At 48.8% G+C, this 20,405-nt stretch overlaps 1 protein-coding gene across 1 annotated transcript in view; it reads left to right on the forward strand.

The window, feature by feature from the left end:
• The first annotated feature begins 3,169 nt into the window (after nt 1–3,169).
• Nucleotides 3,170–20,405, forward strand: part of IL17RA (interleukin 17 receptor A) — a 53,239-nt gene continuing 36,003 nt past the window's right edge. The window contains exon 1 of the mRNA XM_006135462.3: nt 3,170–3,339. Coding sequence (XP_006135524.3) covers nt 3,229–3,339 — 111 coding nt within the window. The 5' untranslated portion in view covers nt 3,170–3,228. The remainder of the gene's footprint in view (nt 3,340–20,405) is intronic.

A 20,405-nucleotide genomic window follows, 5' to 3' on the forward strand; every position in this document is an offset into this window, starting at 1 on the left:
CCCCTGTCTCAGCTCTGCATTCTCCACCTCCCAGCTACCTGGAAGACACGCACCAACAGACAGTCACGCAAGAGCACTGCACCACCCTCCAGACAAATACCAGTATGGCAGACGGGCACAGCAGGTACAGAATAAGGATGTTAAAGATTAGTCGACTATTGATAAGCAAATGCTTATCGGATAGTCAGTCATCTAGTCAATCCTCCCCCCTCTCCCCGCCCCGCTGCCTCTATCAGATAGAGGCAGCAAAGGGGGAGAAGGAGGTACTTCACAGGGCAGTGCTTCACAGCTGATTCCCAGCTCTGTGGGAGTCCCCCGCTGACCACGATCTCTGCGTGGCATTTCAAATCGGCTGTGCAACATGGAGCCAAGGGTCAGCAGGGGACTCTGAGTCCCCCACAGACTCCGGGTTCCATGAGTGCACTTCCACTTTGAAATGCACAAGAGCTCCCACTGGGGACTCTTGTACATTTTAAAGCTGGTACCTGCATGCAGCCCGGAGTCAGCAGGACTACCCGCTGGCCCCAGGCTGCACATGGTGTTCCATATTCCTCCTTTGAAATGTACAAGAGCTGGGCTCTTGTATATTTCAAAGGAGGGATGTGAAAGTGCCTATCAACTAGTCGAGTAGTCGATGGAAATTCCATCAACTACTCGACTAGTAAATTAATCACAATTTAACATCCTTAGTACACCAGGGACACACACAGAGAGGCAGGCCCAAGACAGCTGCATGGACACATGCACAAACAGGTACAGCAAGGACACATACACACAGAGGCACAGCACAGCCGCATGGGGACACTCTCTCTCTCTCTCTCTCTCTCTCACACACACACACACACACACACACACACACACACACACGTATGTACGTACAGCATGGGGACACACACAGAGACCGGCACAGCACAGCACGGAAGGGATGTTAAATGTTTATTGTTATAACCATGTAACCACTGAATTTTTCGGTGGTTACACATTTACATGGGGGAGGAGGAGACAGGAGGGAGCTGGTATGTGAAGGGAGCTGGCTTGAAAGTTGGTTTCCTGCCAGAGCTGCTGCCTCTGTCACATAGGCTATGTCTACACTCGCAGCTTCTTGTGCAAGAACATCTTGCGCTAAGGTTCTTGTGCAAGAAGTCTTGCGCAAGAAAACGTCCACACTGCCATGTGCACGCTGTGCTTTTGCACAAGAGCACCCATGGCAGTATGGACGCTCTCTTACGCGAGAAAGCTCCGACAGCCATTTTAGCGATAGGGCTTTCTTGCGCAAGAAATCCCTGCCGAGTGTCCACATTGCTCTCTTGTGCAAGAGCTCCTGCGCAAGAGGGCTTACACCTTTTAAAAAAGAGCATAGCTCTTGCACAAGAAGCCCTCTCTTAACACGTCATACTGTAAATTTCCTTGCGCAAGAGTGGGCGGGCAGTGTAGATGCTCTGTGGATTCTTGTGCAAGAATGGCCATACTTGCGCAAGAAGCCGCGAGTGTAGACATAACCCTACAGAGGCAGCAAGGGAGGAGTATGTGTAACCATTAGGATTAACTGATGTGCCCAGGCTTATGGTGAGTCATGTAAACAGCTATGCACTGATGTGAGTTGTGCCCAGGAAAGCTCATGATACCAGCTACATGTTTTGTAGTCTCGAAGGTGCTACCAGACTATTTGTTGTTTTTTAAGTTTTGCCTTTAGCATGGATACATACACGGACGCGGGCGCGCACACACACACACAGAGGCAGGCACAGGACACACAGACAGACAGAGACTGAGAGGCAGGCACAGGACACAGGGACACACAGACAGACAGAGGCAGGCACAGGACACAGGGACACACATAGAGGCAGGCACAGGACACAGACAGACAGAGGCAGGCACAGGACACAGGGACACACACAGAGGCAGGCACAGGACAGACAGACAGAGACTGACAGAGGCAGGCACAGGACACAGGGACACACAGACAGACAGAGGCAGGCACAGGACACGGGGACACACAGAGGCAGGCACAGGACACAGACAGACAGAGGCAGGCACAGGACACAGGGACACACACAGAGGCAGGCACAGGACAGACAGACAGAGACTGACAGAGGCAGGCACAGGACACAGGGACACACACACACACACACACACACACACAGAGGCAGGCACAGGACACACAGACAGACAGAGACTGACAGAGGCAGGCACAGGACACAGGGACACACAGACAGACAGAGGCAGGCACAGGACACGGGGACACACATAGAGGCAGGCACAGGACACAGACAGACAGAGGCAGGCACAGGACACAGGGACACACACAGAGGCAGGCACAGGACAGACAGACAGAGACTGACAGAGGCAGGCACAGGACACAGGGACACACAGACAGACAGAGGCAGGCACAGGACACGGGGACACACATAGAGGCAGGCACAGGACACAGACAGACAGAGGCAGGCACAGGACACAGGGACACACACAGAGGCAGGCACAGGACAGACAGACAGAGACCGACAGAGGCAGGCACAGGACACAGGGACACACACACACAGAGGCAGGCACAGGACACGGGGACACACACAGAGGCAGGCACAGGACACACAGACAGACAGACAGAGGCAGGCACAGGACAGACAGAGACAGACAAAGGCAGGCACAGGACAGACAGGCAGGCAGGCAGGCACAGGACACACACACACACACACACACACACACACACACAGACAGGCACAGGACAGACAGACAGAGGCAGGCACAGGACAGACAGACAGACAGACAGAGGCAGGCACAGGACACAGACAGACAGACAGAGGCAGGCACAGGACACACACACACACACACACACACACAGAGGCAGGCACAGGACACACACACACACACACACACACACACAGACAGGCACAGGACAGACAGACAGAGGCAGGCACAGGACACACACACACACTCAGAGACAGGCACAGGACACAGACAGACAGAGGCAGGCACAGGACACACGCGCGCGCCTCTGAGCTTCTCCTCGCCCCAGCTCCACAAGCCCGACCGGTGCCGAAGAGCTGCCTCTTGACCCCGCCACGACATTCTGGCCCCGCCCTTCGCCAGGAGGCCCCGCCCCTCGCCCGGTTCCTCCTCGGCTAGGTGCTGCCCCCTCCGGCTCCGAGGCCCCGCCCCCTGCTCCTCCTCAGGTAAGCGCCGGCCCCGCCCCCTCCGGAAGCCGGAGCCGCTGGGTGCCGGGCGGGTGCCATGGGGTGGGCGGCTGCGCCGCTTCTCCTGCTGCTGCTGCTGCTGGTGCCCGGGACCCCGGGGCTGCGGCTGCTGCTCAGCGCCCCGCCGCCCCTCGACTGCTCGCAGCCGGTAAGAGCCGCGCGGGCGGGTCTCAGCGAGCGACCGCGGGGCCGGGTGGGGAGCCCTGGGCGGGGCCACGGGCCGGAGTCCCGGGGTGTGTCCCCCCCGCCTGGCTGCCCTGGGGATTTGGTCCTTCGCCCCCCGCACCACGAGTCCGCCGTGAGCCCCACCTGCTGGAGCCCGGGGGTGGGAGTAGCCCGGGCGCTGCCCTCACTCGCCCGTCCCATCACTTACTTGCTCCGTGTGACCTTTGAGTACACGCCCGTCATCGAGTGGCTGCTGCCTTGGGAGGGACTCGGGTTGTGGGGTCCCTGCAGAGTCTGATTTTTTCAGAAGGGTTCGTCGCCCACTTTTGGAAGCTGCTGGTGTTCAGGGTAGTGCCTCCGAAAATTAGGCGTGGCCTGCCCCCAAGTTTAGACACCCACGCTCACTGACTGCTTTTTAAAGTTTTGGTCTGAAACTCTGCCTCGGGGGACCCCATCTCATCTGAAATTTCTGTCCAGACCTGAGACAGCCACCGGTGGAAAGTCCCATTGAAGTGCAAGTATTAGTAGAATGGGATCTGTATACAAAGTGGGGTGGTTGCTTTGTTTTTGAATAATCTTCCAAAAGCCCAGGAAAAAATCATTTGTCTGTGACAGGTGGCTTTTAAATGATTTTCAGACATATCTGTATTGTAGACCACTACTTCAGAGGGTCTCTCTGAAACACTTGCCATCCCAAACTCCCTTTCCAGTTCTCTCATACCCTGCAGCAACTGTGTAATGTTCCTTTATATCAGGGGTGAGCAAAAGGGCCTCCATGGGCTAGATCTGGCCTGCGGAGGCCCTGCTGCTCCCCTGCCTCCAGGCCAATTAGGTTCTGGGGATGGAGGAAGCGCACAAAGTTTCCTCTGCCCTCCTAGGAGGCACCGCGCACTCCTGGCGGGGCAGGAGGAGACTTTGGGTGCTCTCCCACCCCCCCCCCCAAACCCTAATTGGCCTAGTGGTGGGGGGATCATGCAAAGTTTCCTTTGCCCTGCCCCTGCTGTGCCAGGAGTGTGTGGCGCTTAGAAGCACCACGTGTTCCTGGCAGGGCAGAAGGAGGCCCACCCACAGGCCCTGACTGGCCTGGAGATGGAGGAGCACAGGAAGCCTCCTCCCACCACCAGAGGCATGGGTGCCTAGGGGGAACCTGGGAGGGGATGCAAAAGTGCTTCCCCACCCCCAGACCAATGATGGTCTGGGGGTGGGGAAGCCTGGGAGTATCCTGGCTCTGCCCCCTTCTGCTTGAGGCCCCGCCCCTTCTGGAGTAGCCCTGGGGCCACTTCAAAAATTTCTGGATAGCAGGGGAAAATTAGCTGAGTGGTAAAGCTATGAGAAGCCCTAGCTGTGAGTGTATTAGTACCAAATCTTTCCCTAAAATCAATTTAATCTCTCCATGTCATTTTGTGGTCTTGAATCAATATTCTTGTGTGTTAGAAAACATACTTTTCTTTGAAAATTATTCATAGTGAGTCCATTTTAAGGAAAGAACGTTTCTAGAAACTTATAATAAACAGCAGCTTTGGGAAGTCACTAGTGGTTGTTAATCTGCTAAGGATTCATGTGAGTAATTGTGAGAGAATAATTCACTCATATGGATGAACCCAAGAGCGACTAAGCAGCAAGTGTGAAAAGTCAGAATACCTTTTTCAAGGTATATTGCATGTATAAGACAAAGCCCATAATATCAGGACATCTGGTTACCCTTATCTGGCCCCCTGGCCCACCTTCCCCATTTTTTAAGTAACTTGTCTCCAGGTAAATGCCATTAGTACCAGGTAAGGAAACCTAGAGTGAGAGAGAAGGATGAGACAGTAGCAAGTGAATCCAACTAGCACTGTTTCATAGGTACTAATGGCATTTATGTGCTTTAGTGTTTTAACATGGGCAAATCATCTTAAAGAACCACATTTACTATGGTAAGCAACTAGGGTTTCTTCCATTTAGTCAGTTAGCGTCTGGAAACCCTAAAGGAAGCCTGGTTTGGGACTGAATTAGTAGGCAGTGATGGTGCTCAAATTCTGTAATGCTTCACTGAGACAGAGGCAGCTGCACAGATCGCAGTTTTGAACACCATGCTTTTCATGAATATTACATAGGGATACTTTGAAATAGATTGCCTATGGAAATGTTCTTTAGTGCAGCTTTCTGTTTTTCTATCTAACAGAAATACCATCATCCAGATTGTGTATTTCAGTGGTGGTTAAAGTCCCATTGACGTCTCATTGCCCACAATATAAATAGGATCCCCTGAAAATTTACTGCTTGTCACACAGTATTGCCTATAGTGGGATTACTAAATTAAAGTATAAATATTGCAGAACTTGCCTGATCAGGTGACCGATGTCGGGAATTAGGCTTGTCACAGACATCTGTTAAAAACAAGTGAGGGGCCCTGACTTGGGGCTAAGATTTGCCAAGCTGCCTGGAGTTCCTGGGCAGGATGTGGGGCTGTGCTAACATCTCTGGTTGAGTAACTTGTCTGAAAGTTGTCACTTTTACCCTGTTGCATCTGCAGAGTGAAACAAGGCTGAAAATCTGAGGTGGAAATTAGGTGGCTCTTCTTCTGGAATAGTTGTAATATTTTCAGATGCATATATTCTTGGAGTTTTGCAAACATGGGTCTAAGGTCTCCTTTCTTTCTGTCACTACCAGGGCATAAGCAGTCAGGGCCACTGCCAGAATTCAGGGGTCAGAATGAGGGTCAAAGACCAAGGGCAGTAGACTGAGTTTGGGACTGGGATCAAGATCCAAGTACTGATTAGGGATGTTAGGAAGCGAGTAAATAGCTAATTGTGTAGTCAATAGAACTTATATCGACTGCACAATTAGTCGATAAGGGAGGAAGCCTCTGAGAGTTATTCCCCATCTGCAGCTCTGTAGTTGAAATGCATTAAGAGCCAGGCAAGGGTAGCTGCCTGCCCGGCTCTTACTACATTTAAACTGCAGAGCCTCAGTGAGGGTAGCTTCTGGAGTTAGGACTTACTCCTTTCTCACACCCAATCCAGCAGCCACTGTCCGTGTGGTCTAGCCACTGTCTAGCCACCAGCCGCTGCAAACAGAGGCTGCTCCAGCAGCAGCCTGCAAACAGGAGCTGCTGCTGGAGCAGCCTCTGTTTGCAGCCAGTCCCAATCGCTGCACACATGGGCTGCTCTGCAGGATGTGGAGCATCCTCTGCCCATGGCGAGCCTGGGTCCGCTGCGGGCAGAGACTGCTTTGCGGTAGCCTCCCCTCCCCTCCCGTCCACACACACTTCTGCCTCTGATAGGAGACAGCGTTGGGGGGAGCCAACTTTTAAGCCAGCTCCCCCCAGCTCCAGCTACTATCTCTCCCCCCACCTTGCTGCCTCTGATACAGAGGCAGCAAGGGGGGGGTTGTATAGTCAAGTAGTCGACTCAACTACCTGATAAGCCAACTACTTGCATACATCTCTAGTACTGATCCTTTGGGGCAGGAACTTAGGCAGAGTTCAAGTGCCAAAGCCAAGAGTCAAAGCTGAAGTCAGCACTCCAGAACCAAAGCCAGCAGTGAAAAATCTACAGTCCTAGGACCAAAGCAAGGGAGCAGAGACAGAAACCAGGACTCAGGATCCAAGTCAGCATTCAAGAGCAAAAGCAGAGCAAGCCAGTGTTGGGAGTCCAAGAATGAGCAAAGAGGCAGGTCTGCCACTATGGCTGGTGGGGGAGGACACCTCATTCCATGGACGCTTCCTGGAGCTCCTTTGGGGTTTAAATAAACTAATCAGATGCCGCAAGAACAGCTGTCAGCACAGCCTTCTAAGGTCTACTACCTACTGGTGTTTGTTTCCACAAGGTCTATGTGATAATGCATGCAAGCCTTCCATGGGTCCATGCTGGATAGTGGCCTGGAGATCTGACACCCCACAGACCTGTGTTCTAGTTCCATCACTGCAGTATATCACATTATGAAACTAGTTGGCAGTAGTGTGAAATAGAAAATGAATGATAGAGCTGTATTCAGATGGATTATACTAGAGATCCACTGACCCTGAAGTGTTCAGAGGTTTGGGAGGCAGAAGCAGCTTTCTTTTCCCTTGACAACAGGAACTTGAGGTATAATTTCAGAGTCACAAATATACAGACATACTAGCTTTATTTTGTAGACCAGCAGTTCCCAACCGCCAGGCCGCAGACCTTTGGCTGCCGAGCTGCAGCAGCTCTGGGGGCTGGTGTACACCACTCATGCTGCAACTGTTGGGAGAGAGATGTCCTGCCCCACCTCTCAGCCAACCAGTGCTGGGCAGGGGCAGGGTCTCCTCTCAGCCATGGAAGAGCAGTTTGCTGCACGGTAGGAGGACTGCATGGAGCCCGGCACAGCAGCCTTAGAGCAACCACAACTGAGGCAGCAGTGCTCAGCTGGCGGCTGGGAGGCAGTGCAGGGCTAGGTGAAGGGGGCAGAGCAGGAACTGGGGGCTCCAGGGGTGGGGCTAGTGCTGGGGGGCTTTTGGATGGGGGACTCTAAGAGGCAGGGGGCTGGCACTGGGGGAATTTGGGGGTGAAGCTAATCCTGGGGGGCTGTAGGGATAGGGCTAACATTGGGGATTGGGGGCTGGAATTGGGAGGATTTGGAGGGGGTTGGGTGCACTGGGGCTCTGGAAACAGGAGGCTGGCACAGGGGGTCTGGTGATGGGGCCTGGTACTAGGGCTCTGAAGGTGGGAGGCTGGCACTGAGGAGGCTTGAGTGGGGGGTGGTGGGGGGCTCTAGGGGTTAGAGCTGGCACTGAGGGGTGCTGGCAGTCTGGGCTTTTGGCAGACTGATAGCATTTTATTTTCATGTTTGTGAATTCATTATTTCCATAATGAATATGCAGATAGAATGTTGCTGGTCCGCCAAAAGTTTGTGAAAGGATTTGCCAGTCCCCAGTATAAAAAAAGGTCTAGAACAGTAATTCCCAACCGTGTGTTTTATGTCATGTTGTCTGTTCTAACAAGTAATTTTCTTTATCAGATCTGGTTATCTTTTGTATCTATAATCCTTAGATTTCCTTCAATGAAGGTTGAGTGAGGTTTAAAAGTGAATAGAGCAGATGCCTATCAGCTAAATTAGTGAGTGATTTGTTTCTTGGTGCAGGCAACATTTTGTTTTCAACCTGACTCCATTCTTTTCTTGCCTGGAAAATCTTCTCTCTATATTTATTCTAGAAATTCTAGGGCAAAATTCCCAAATTGAAGTATCTCATCTTGATGTTCACCAATTATAATTAAGCAGGCCAAAAAAAGAATTAGCTATTTGAATTCTTTGAGAGGGTCAACAAACATGTGGACAAAGTGACCCAGTGGATATAGTGCTCTTGGACTTTCAAAAAGCCATGGACAAGGTCCCTTGCCAAGGCTCTTATGCAAACGAAGCAGTAATGGCATAAGTGGGATTAGGGAAGGTCCTCTCATGGATCAATACCATGAGATAGGAATACAAAAGGCAGGGGGCTGCTCCAGTTCTGCAGGGCCCACCACAGGCAAGCATTCTCCAGCCTGGCCATCGCAGCCCTTGTCTGTGGCAGGCCCAGCTTAGGTATGCCATGGACAAGGGTGCTCCAACCCAGCCACAGCAACCCCGCCAACCCCTGTTTAATCAGTTAACCAGTTAAACATAAGGCTAGCGGACCAGCTCCCACCTGGAATCCCACACTGCTGCCTCTGATACAGAACCAGCAGCACGGAGTGGCAAGGGGCGTCTCTGGAGTGGGGCTGCAGCACACTGGCTGCTGCTCCGAGTACTATAGAATAGTTGAGTAACCAATAAGAATTCATGAGGTTACTCGACTATTCAATTAACTGATATTTAACATCCCTAGTACTGAGACTGGTGCTATTCAAAATGATCTAAAGGGGTAAACAATGAGGTGGCAAAGTCTGCAGATGATACAAAAGTATGCAAAATAGGTAAGTTGAAAGCTGACTTCAAAGAGTTGAAAGGAATCTTGTAAAATTAGGTGGCTGGGGGGGGAAAGTACATGAAATTCAGTTCTGATAAATGCAAAGTAATGCACATTAGAAAATGTAATCCCACTATACATACAAAACGATGGGGTCTAAATTAACTATTGCCACTCAAGGAAGAGACCTTGTAGTCATTATAGATAGTTCTTTGAAAACATCTACCTTATGTGCATCGAAGGTCAAAAAATATAGCAATGTTTGGAATCATTAGAAAGGAGATAGGTAAGACAGAAAATATTAATGCTGCTATATAAATCCATAGAACGTTCAAACTTTAAAAGCTGCATGGAGTTCTGGTAGCCCCATCTTAAAAAAATAGAATTTGAAAAAGTATAGAGAAGGGCAACAAAAATGATTACGGATGTGGAACATTTTTCATGAATGATATGTTCATCAATGACTACTAGGCAGGATGGTCTGACACAAGCCCATGGTGTGAGTGTCTCTAAGTCTCTTGGCTGCCAGAAGCTGGAAGTGGATGACAGTGGATGGATCACTCAGCAATTGCTCTGTTCATTCCCTCTTAAGTATTTGGCACCAGCCTCTCTTGGAAGATGGGATCCTGAGCAAGATGGACCATTGTCCGTACTGGGTCGAACCAATCTTATGTTCTTAGGGTGGGCATGTAAATCAGTAAAATTTGGGAACCGTTAGTCTAGGGTTAACTAATGGAGCCTTTACTATGCAATATTTTCTGAGATATTTGAAGTCTTTCACAACATGTACTTTGCCAGTGTAGTCCCTTCCCCAATAGACTCAGAAATGCAGTTTTCTACCAAGCTGAAATGGCCAGATGACTTTTTCTTTAGCCAGACTGGTTTAACTGTTGGAATACTGAAGTGTTGAACAGGCAAATATGTCCTCAATTCCATCTGTTTTTCTTTACAAGAGACACAGCCTTCATTTCTTACTCTTTTGTTTCTCTCAGGCTAGGCATACGCTTATAGGGAACATTGTATCAAGATACGCAACTTCAGCTATGTTAATTGCGTAGCTGGAGTTGACCTATCTTGTTTTGTGTTTCCCCGCCATCCCCACAGCAGATGGCTGATGGAAGCAAATGCTCCTGTTGTTTTCCCTTACTCCTCACAAAAGGAGGAGTACCAGCTGCTGGCAGAGGCACCCTCTGATTTCGATTTAGCAGTCTTAATTAGACTCACTAAATCGAACTCAGGAATATCAATCATGGCAGCATCGATCTTCCAGCTAGTGAAGAGGTGGCTCCTCCCTCTCCTTACACTTTTCCCAGCTGCGAACTGCTGTCTCCCTCCCTAATTCCTATGAAAAGTTACTCTCAGCCAGAGGTGAAAGTAAGCGGGTATGCAACTCCGGCAAGAGCTGGCTGAGATGTGGCAAAAGCTAGCAGGGAACTATTTAAAGAGCTGGCAGGGACCCGAGTTGCAATAGGACAGTACCTGCAAGAAATCTGAATTATTTTCACCCCTGCTCTCAGGTAATTGACTTTCTCTGCACTGGCTCAATAGGTTCTGCGACTTTTAACTGCTCTTATTAAAAACACTAGGAGTGACCAGTCTACTTCTAGAGGCTTAACACACACTCTGCAATGAGGAAGTCTCACTAATGGAGAGAAAAAGGACATTGCCTGATGGGATGCCTATAACCACACAGCTCAAAACTCCATTAACCTATTATCACAATATCCCTGCAGAATAATGTATACAAATCCCTGGACACCTTCCGATTAGTTGCTTAGATTCTGGCTGACCTTATACATATCACATTGCATAGCAATTTAGTGTAAATGAGTAGTAACATGATGAAATGTGCAATGGCTAAGTGCAGTCAAGTGTCTCTACATACTCTGGATGTGCACTTATGAAGTGAGTGCACCCTAGGGATCTTAAAACTCATATACTGTATTAGGATAACCAGGTAGCTGGTGAAAGTCTCGGCAGTTACACGGTTACCTGCTTAGCTTTATACTGTAGAGCTGCAGCAAAGCCCTCCGCTTGGCTCCCAAAGAAGAGGCTTTGCTGAGTGTAACTAACACACCGTTTAAACAGTTAGTCATTTACACTCAGACATCCCAAGTGCATACATTGTTACTTTACTTGATTCTGAATGTTCTTCCAACTTTAATGTTTCATAAATTTATATGTTTTATTATCTGTTAAGGAAATGTAATAGTATTTTAATATACATGAGTGTAGTAATAGTAAATAACAAAAGTGCTCTTTTAGATGTAGCTATAACTTTTTAGATGAGTACATACAAGTTGTTTATTTAAATGTTTGCATTTGAAAAGCCTCCAAATCTCCTTTTTCTCTGGGCAGCATTGGTCTGAGCCTGACTTCAATGAACTTACCATTGGCAAACTTTCCAATCAGGAATAGTAGCTGTAGTGGGTTTTCAAAAAGGAAACTGATACACCCTTCCCTTATGTAATCCTAATTAAGATTCTACTAATGATGATCATATAAGCAGGGTGGGGCAAGCAGCAGATACTTATGTTCTTAAAAGCCTGATTTAGTTGCTGTGATTCAGAAGAAGGTGCAGAGAATGGGAAGTGCAATATTGGCCCCTATGATGATCTCATAAGTAATACTGAACTGTTTCCATGGGCTGGAGAAGGAAATGAGGAGTAAATTCTTAAAACTTAAGTTAGATTTCAATTTTGTAGGCCTGATTCATCACTTTTACTCCAATTCTGCAGTGGCAAATGAAGAGCCTTTTAGTAAAAGATGTTTGAATATAGTATAGTAATCTGGATGGGAGCAAGGGTCTATCCTCAATGTGCTCATTTAATCCTAATCACGTAGGTTAAAAGCCTCTTCTTCATTTGGCTGGATTGCAGCCCTTAACCAACAACTTTATATCATTGCTTTTGTAACTGCTTTACAAAAAGGCCTGTTTTGTGAAGGCCTATGGGATACAATGTTTTATAGCCCCTGCCATTTTACTTAGGGTTGCCAGATGGTTTCAACAAAAATACCAGACACACTTGACATTACATCACAATCTACATTACATCTTATTTAGAAAATATCAGACTTTTATATTTTCTCAATTTGTTTCCCGAATGGAAAGCTCAAATACTGGACTGTCTGGTTCAAAACCGGACACCTAGCAACCCTAATTTTAATGAATTTGTGAGAAGATGTACAGCATGTACTGAGAAACTGGATCCCTGTTTGTGTTTAGACTAGCAGTTTTACCTAGGAGAAAGGCCAAAGATCCACAAAACACCTCATGGAAAGAACACTCATAGAAACTGTTCTACTTCATGAAAATGATGCTGTTGGAAGGGAGAAAGGGAATCTCTGCAAAGAGGAGCTAGAGAAAATGCATTTATTTGTGCGCTGCAGTATGTGTTCTCTTTTTTCCCCTTTTCTAACTTTTTTTTTTCTGTAGACTATTGCTGCTAGCCAGTATCACATACTGAACAGCTTTAGAAAGGAAAAAAAATCAAATTTGTTTTGAAATTATTTGTTCAGTTAGGGTTTGTGTACACTTATCTGTTCTTGCAAGATAAGTGATCAGAAAAAGGAAGCGGCAGTAGATCATAAGTAGGTCGGGCTGCAGCAGCCAAACATGTGAGAGGCAGCTCACCAAAAACATAATACCTACACATGCTCAGATGAAAGGTAAATCCTGCAAGCTTGGAACTCTTCCTTTCCTATTGCAGCCATTCTTTAGGAGACAGCAGGGAGTCCTTCCCAGCCTATTTCAGGTGCCTTTAGGTTCCCACAGAGTCCTGCTGGGATGTATTGGTCTTCTGTTAATTGGACAACAGAGCTGTTACTATTTTGTGCTGTTGGACTAGTATCCAGTTTTCCAGATATGTGATGTTTCCAGTTGCATACAGCATTGATTTTTTTTTAAAGCATTAATAAGAATGAATAAAATACAGAAAGGAAATATGGTTAATAAATAATAAGATGTAAACGTTAATTGATCAAGCCACTGATCCTCATCTTCATTGTGCCACTGAAGCCAGTCTCAAGTAGCGCTTGGCAAAAATACAATTATTTTGAATAAATAAGTTTTGTCCAGTAGTTAGGCACGCATCTTAGAAGTGGGAGACCTGAATTCAATATCTTCCCTCCCTCTCCTAATATGAAGCAGGGGTATGAAATTGGGTCTCCCCCATTATAGCAGAATCCCTGACCGCAGAGCTTTGGGATAGTCTGGTGTGAGCTTTCTCAATCGATCCTCTTGAAGACATTCCAAAAGGACTTAACCTTGGGTTTTCCACCTCCCAAGTGAGTGCCTTAACTAGTATGTTATAGTCCCATGTTCACCAGCTGGTAGATCGCTATCTGCCGGTCAATCGTGGAGCCTCCATAGGTTGATCTTCAGTTCCCCTTGGTGGGAACTTCTGGAGCAGTGTTGGAGGGCTCAACACCCTGGCCGGTTAGGATGGATCAAAGAGAGGCAGCCTGCTGGCCATGGCATCAGCCTGCTGAGGCTGCACCATGCTCCAGCTGGTCGGTCAGCCGCCCCTCTTCGCTCCAGCCCACATAGAGCATGGCACAGCCTCAGCTGGCTGAACACCATGGCCAGTTGGGCTGGAGAAAAGAGGAGCTGCTGCCCGGCCAGCTGGCCGTGGCATTCTGCCCCTGAAGGCTGCTCCACACACCAGCTGGGGTGGAGCAGAGAGGGGCAGCTGCCCGTGGCCAGACCCCCACCATCACCCTGCTCCTTCCTCCTGGCCAGACCTCCACCAGCACCCTGCCCCCTTCCCTGGTCAGACTCTCACCATAACCTTGCCTTCTCCCCCTGGCCAGGCTCTCACCATCACACTGCCCCCTTCCCTGGCCAGACCCCCACCATCACCCTGCTCCTGCCTCCTCCCTCCTGGCCAGACACCTACTCCCAGCTTGCTCCTATACCCTACATCCCACCCAAATTCTGAACCCCCCCCCCCCCATCCTTCTCGCTGACAGCTCTGTCCTGCACGCTGGATCCCTCATTTCTAGTCCCACCTCAGAATACAGGGGCCCACAAATTCCACTAATGCTGGAATCCCAGGTTGGTTAATCTGGCTGAGGCCTTAAGCCTCAGTCCTACCTACGCTTCCCCCCCATGGGGCTTGGAGTGCCAGGGTAGTGAGTTGTCTTGGTTGGGGCCCACATCAGTGAGGCTTGGGCAGTTTTGGAAGGGTTGTTTTTTTGCATCTCGCTCTTTGACTGATTTTTCTGTGGGTCAGTGGCCCCTGACCCAAAAAAAGTTCCCTGTCCCTCCCATAAATAAAGACCATGCTGAAATGTTTTGTGTTGGACATAATATTTTATTTAAAAATGAAGCCTGGCCAACAAGCCCACAATTGGGACCAAGCCTGCATCTGGCTGCAGCATCATAACATTCATACACCCCCCACAGACTCCAGCCCTGAGCCCATCATACACCTGAACCCCCTGCCCATAGCCCCTCACACCAGGGCCGGCCCACAGCATTTTGGCACCTGAGGCGGGGAGCTCAAATGATGCCCCCATGTCCCCTCGCTTGGGTCAAAACTTTGAAAGGTCTCAATTCTCTGGATCCTAGTGGTGCACACCCCCCCCCCCCCCCAAAGTCTGGCACCTGAGGCAGCCACCTCAGTTCACCTCATGGTAAGGCCAGCCTTGCCTCACACCCCCAAACTCCTGTACCACCCGCATCCCCAGTTTGTGCCACAGCACTCCTGCACCATCCATATACCACAAACTTGTGCCCTGAGCCCATCGTACCCCCAACCCTCTCTGCCCTGAGCCCCTCATATACCCCAACCCAAACTCCTGCACCCCCACATCCACAAGCCTTCAGCTTGCTCCAGCTCTGCAACTCTCCACCTGACCCCAAAACTCTTAAGCCTGGAGCCCCCTCTCCAAGCCAGCATCCCCTTCTCCACCTCCTCCTGCACCTGAATTCCTTCACAGAGCTTGAACCTCTCACCCCTTCTCACACCCAAATCCTTCATTTCAACCCCAGAGCCCGCACCTCCTGTCTCAACCCAGTGAGAGCGAGTAAGGGCTGGGGACAACAAGTGATGGAGAGGAGGGGAATGGCGCAGGCGTGGCCTCAAGGAAGGGGTGGGATCTTGGGGGCGGGATGGGGTAGATCTTGGCTTGACCCTGAAATTTAAAAAGCGAACTTGGGTGTAAAAAGATTGGAGACCACTGTTAGTCATTCACATTATCTTTTTAGCCCAGTGACTATCCTTTGTCATCATGAATAATTGAATTGTCACTATGAAGGACAATGGAAAGTCAGGCAAGGGAGGGAGAGTGGGAATTACATTGTACCCTATGGTTGGGGAACTGACCTAGCATGTGGGAGATCCAAGTGCAAGTCTCTGCTCCAATGTCCCTGTAATTACTTACAAAAAGTGAAAGTCAACATGCACAGTTTGTTTGTTTTTTCCCCCAGGCTTTTCAAATTTGCCAGTGAACGTAAAAATCCATTATTTGTTCAGATGTAGCTTCAGGCACCTCATTGTTTTCTTTCATGTCACCATTTTTATGCATGGGGAAAATTCCCCTTCAAAATGGATAAGGCTTCTGCTATATCTTTTTAAATTTCTTCTTAAACTTCTCTTTGTAAAGATGACTACAAACATTACTGTCTGGCATTAAAGTAGTGAACTGTCTTTTTTTGGGGGGGGGTGGTTTGTTTTTTATTTTTTTAAATTTATTTTTATTTTATTGTCCTCATCCTTCTAACCTTCCATCAGTCTGTTATTGTGGAAACTTACACATTTTTTTGGTATTTTGGAGATAGGTGATATTCTGTCATCTGGCTAACGATGAATGGTCCTCCCAGAGAACTTCCCACCAGGTATCTGTGTCTTACACAAGCAGGGATCCAGTTTAAGTATTCACACTGACCACAATTGTGACAATATGGCTTGCAAAGAGATGTGGTATTTCAGATAATTAGTTGCCAGGTGATTTAGGACTTTGTAAGTCAAAACCTACACTTTATGTACTACCTGGTACCTAGCAACATGCCAGTCTGGATCCAAAAGTGCTGGTATTGTGTGCTCCTGGCAGGACAAATTAGCTGCCAAATTCAGATGCAGCATTTGTTTTTGGATAGACTTTAAATATTTTTAAATAGATGCTATACTATGGTTTGTGAAGTAGTGGAAGTTTGTGGGGGTAGAATGTGCAGTGTGGTAAAATCTATTTGAATAAATAAGAGGCGGCATAATTCAAGAAAGTGACTCATCACGGTTTATCATATGTGGTTGTGTGACTTATTCAACATGGCCATGTTTTTGATTATGATAAATTTTTTAGCTGGCTTTGTATGCAAATTATAAGTGTCATTTAAAGGAGAAGTTTTGTAACATAGCAGTAGTTGTATATGCTCATTCAGTAATAGTTAAGGAGATGCTTGCTTTTAAAACAAGGAAGTATAACCTCCAAAACTTTATTTATTTCTGCTCATAGAATAAATAATAGCAATTTAATTCCCTTTTTCTTTGGGCTTGTCTTCACTACATGGGGGTCAATGCTGCATCATTGATCTACTGCATCACTTCTTCTTAGATGCAATAAATGGACCTCCAAGCACACTCCTGTTGACTCTGGTACTCCAGCAGGATAAGAAGAGTAGGTGGCATTGATGGGAGACCAGCCACTACTGACCTTACTGCATGCAGAATTTGCATGTCTTAGATTTATGGGGAAGGAAGTGTTAAGGCAGACTAGGCCTTGGACAAGAGATTCTAACAGGTTAAATTTCTCCAGATTGGTTGGTGATAGTGTAACCCACACACTAGCCTTCTGATTTAATTGTATTTCCTGTTGTGACTGAAGATTAAAATAGTTCAGTCTAACGGCACTGGCAATGAGGATCCAGAAAAATACAGGATCAGATAAAAATACAGGAGGCCTACTCAGTGACTGAATTGGTATATCTTCTATGAACAATCTCTTGGTTAAGTAGTGATAGAAATGTAGCTGTGTTAGTCTGGTGTAGCTGAAACAAAAAACAGGACTATGTAGCACTTTAAAGACTAACAAGATGGTTTATTAGGTGGCCCATGAAAGCTCATCACCTAATAAACCATCTTAAGTGTAGGAGCATAAGCTTTCGTGGGCAAAGACCCACTTCGTCAGATGCATCTGACGAAGTGGGTCTTTGCCCACGAAAGCTTATGCTCCTACACTTCAGTTAGTCTATAAGGTGCCACAGGACTCCTCGTCGCTTTTGCAGATTCAGACTAACACGGCTACCCCTCTGTTACTTAATAAACCATCTTGTTAGTCTTTAAAGTGCTACATCAGTGGTCTCCAACATGGTGCCCGCGGGGGCATTTGTGTGCACCTGCCAAGTGCTCGGGGCTGGCCACGCCCCGGGTGCGTGGTACAAGCGCGGTGCCAGCCCCAGGCATGCTGCACATATGCGGCACCAGCCCCGGGAACATGGTGCATGGGGAGCGTCAGCCCCAGGCGCACGGTGAATTGGCCGCCTTGGCCCCAGGCACGTGGCAAATTGGCTGTCCCGCCCCCGAGCGCGCGGCTATGGGGGGCCTCAGGCGCGCGGAGAATTGGCCTCCCCGCCCCCGGGTGCACAGCTGTGGGGGGTGCCAGCTCTGGGCACGCGGCTATGTGGGGGTGCCGGCCCCGGGCACCCGGCGATGAGGGGCGCCGGCCTCAGGCTTGGGGCGAATGGGCAACCCTGGCCATGGCCACACGGCACATGGGATTGCTGGCCCCAGGCACGTGGCCCAAGGGGGTGTGGCATATGCTCGGCCCTGCCCCCGGGCGCCCGAGTGTCCTCGCCCTCTGGCACCCAGCAGGCAAACGGCCCCGCCCCTGGCGCCCTGCAGCTCCAAATGGTTGGGGACCTGTCAGCCAAAATGGTCAGGGCAGTGTGTGTGTGTGTGTGTGTGTGTGTGTGTGTGTGTGTGTGTGTTACACCCAAGTCTTCAACTGCTGAGACGCAAAGTCTCGTTGCAGTGGGCAGCATAGGAGGCTGGAGGGTGCCCCGAAAATAGTTTAACATCTGTGACTTTACTGCTAGGACCGGGGTCCCGTCGCAGAGGGCAGCCAACAGGCTCTCAGATGCCCCGGTGTGTGTGTGTGCGCTATACACTCGAGACTTCAACTGCTGAGACCGGGGTCCCTTGCAGCGGGCAACCTGGAGGAGGTTGACGGGCGCCCCAATAAGTTTACAGGGAGAGCTTATAACACCTCAGATTTTAGCTGCTAGGATACAGAAATCCCTTCGCAGCGGGCAGCCTGGGGAGGCTGAGAGGTGCCCCAACGGATCTGTCCCCTGGAAGCGACACGATCCAAAACGCCCAAGCTCTCCCTATATCTGTCCCTATTGACCGGCTGAAGTTCTTTTGTTTTGTGTTCGGTTCGGGTACAGCAGCACGGGTTCAAGTCAGAAGCTTGACACTCAGGCTGTGTCCAGACTCCATGCCTCCGTCGACGGAGGCATGTAGATTAGCCAGCTCGGAAGAGGGAAATGAAGCCGCGATTAAAATAATCGCGGCTTCATTTAAATTTAAATGGCTGCCCCGATCTGCCGATCAGCTGTTTGTCGGCAGATCGGGAGAGTCTGGACGCGATGCCCCGACAAAGAAGCCTTTCTTCATCGGCACAGGTAAGCCTCGTGAAACCAGGTTTACCTGTGTCGATGAAGAAAGGCTTCTTTGTCGGGGCATCGCGTCCAGACTCTCCCGATCTGCCGACAAACAGCTGATCGGCAGATCGGGGCAGCCATTTAAATTTAAATGAAGCCGCGATTATTTTAATCGCGGCTTCATTTCCCTCTTCCGAGCTGGCTAATCTACATGCCTCCGTCGACGGAGGCATGGAGTCTGGACACAGCCTCACTGGCTTATTTATAGGAGAAAGAAAGAGAAATAAAATAAAGAAACGTACGTGTGTGTGTGTGTGTGTGTGTGTGTGTGTGTGTGTGTATGAGGGCACCCCACTTATTCCGAAAGTTTATAGCTAAATCACCTTACCAAAGGCAGTTTACAATAGAAATGAAGCAGTTTGCCTTAAGAAACTATAATAAAGTAACTAAACTTATAACAGAGTGACAATTAAAGTGTACACATACAGAAACACATTGCAGGTACAATTCTCACCCCTGCATTCCAGACTTGGCGTGGCTAGCATCTTTCTCTCAATCCCTCGGGAAGAAGTAGGGCGAGGTTGGGCGTCCCACGGACCTCGGGAGACAATCAATACCTGCCAGCAGGTGTAGGTGATTGGAGCTCAAATGGGGTGGGCAACTAAACCCCTCTTTATACCCCTTTGCTACGTCTAGACTGGCCCCTATTCCGAAATAGCCGTACTAATTTCCAACTTTGGAATAGGGAAATCCGCGGGGGATTTAAATATCCCCCGCGGGATTTAAATAAACATGTCCACCGCTTTTTTTCTGGCTTGGGGAAAAGCCGGAAAAAAGCGTCTAGACTGACGCGATCCTCCGAAATAAAGCTCATTTCCGGAGGATCTCTTATTCCTACTTTCAGGCTTTGAACGCCAAGTTTCCCACGAAGGGTGCAAAGCATAATTCACACCTGGGAAAATGCTCTCGGGGGGGGGGAGGGGAAACAAGATGGGGTTCGTGTCTGGCTACAGGACCACTGTGCTACATAGTCCTGTTTTTTGTTTTGGTTAAGTAGAACTGTCATACTACTAGAGTCAGTGGATACTGATCACTGTCATGCAACAGCTTTGCAAACCTGTCCTATGTTTTTGTTCTGTTCCATTCAATATCTTCATCAGTGATTTAGACAATTGCATAGAGAGTACACTTATAAAGTATGCAGGTAAAACCAAGCTGGGAGGGGTGGCAACTGCTTTTAGTTGGGATTGGTCCTGCCTTGGCTAAGGGGCTGGGCTTGATGACCTCCTGAGGTCTCTTCCAGCTCTATGATTCTATGTGTTAGAGAATAATATGCCATCTTTTAGTGAATATACCCCGCACCCAAATATACTCTGCACCCTAATATACCCTGCGGCTTTTGCTTTTTGAGTTAAAAAAAATCTTGTATACCCCACACACGAGTATAACCCACGGGGTATACAAGTCTGTGCCGGGGGTATATTTGTGGTGCAGGGGGCGGGGAGGGAATTAGCCAGCCACTCACTGCCTGGTTCCTGCGCAGCTGCCAGCC

This window comes from Pelodiscus sinensis, chromosome 1 (genome assembly GCF_049634645.1).
Source record: "Pelodiscus sinensis isolate JC-2024 chromosome 1, ASM4963464v1, whole genome shotgun sequence".
NCBI classification, from domain to species: Eukaryota; Metazoa; Chordata; order Testudines; family Trionychidae; genus Pelodiscus; species Pelodiscus sinensis.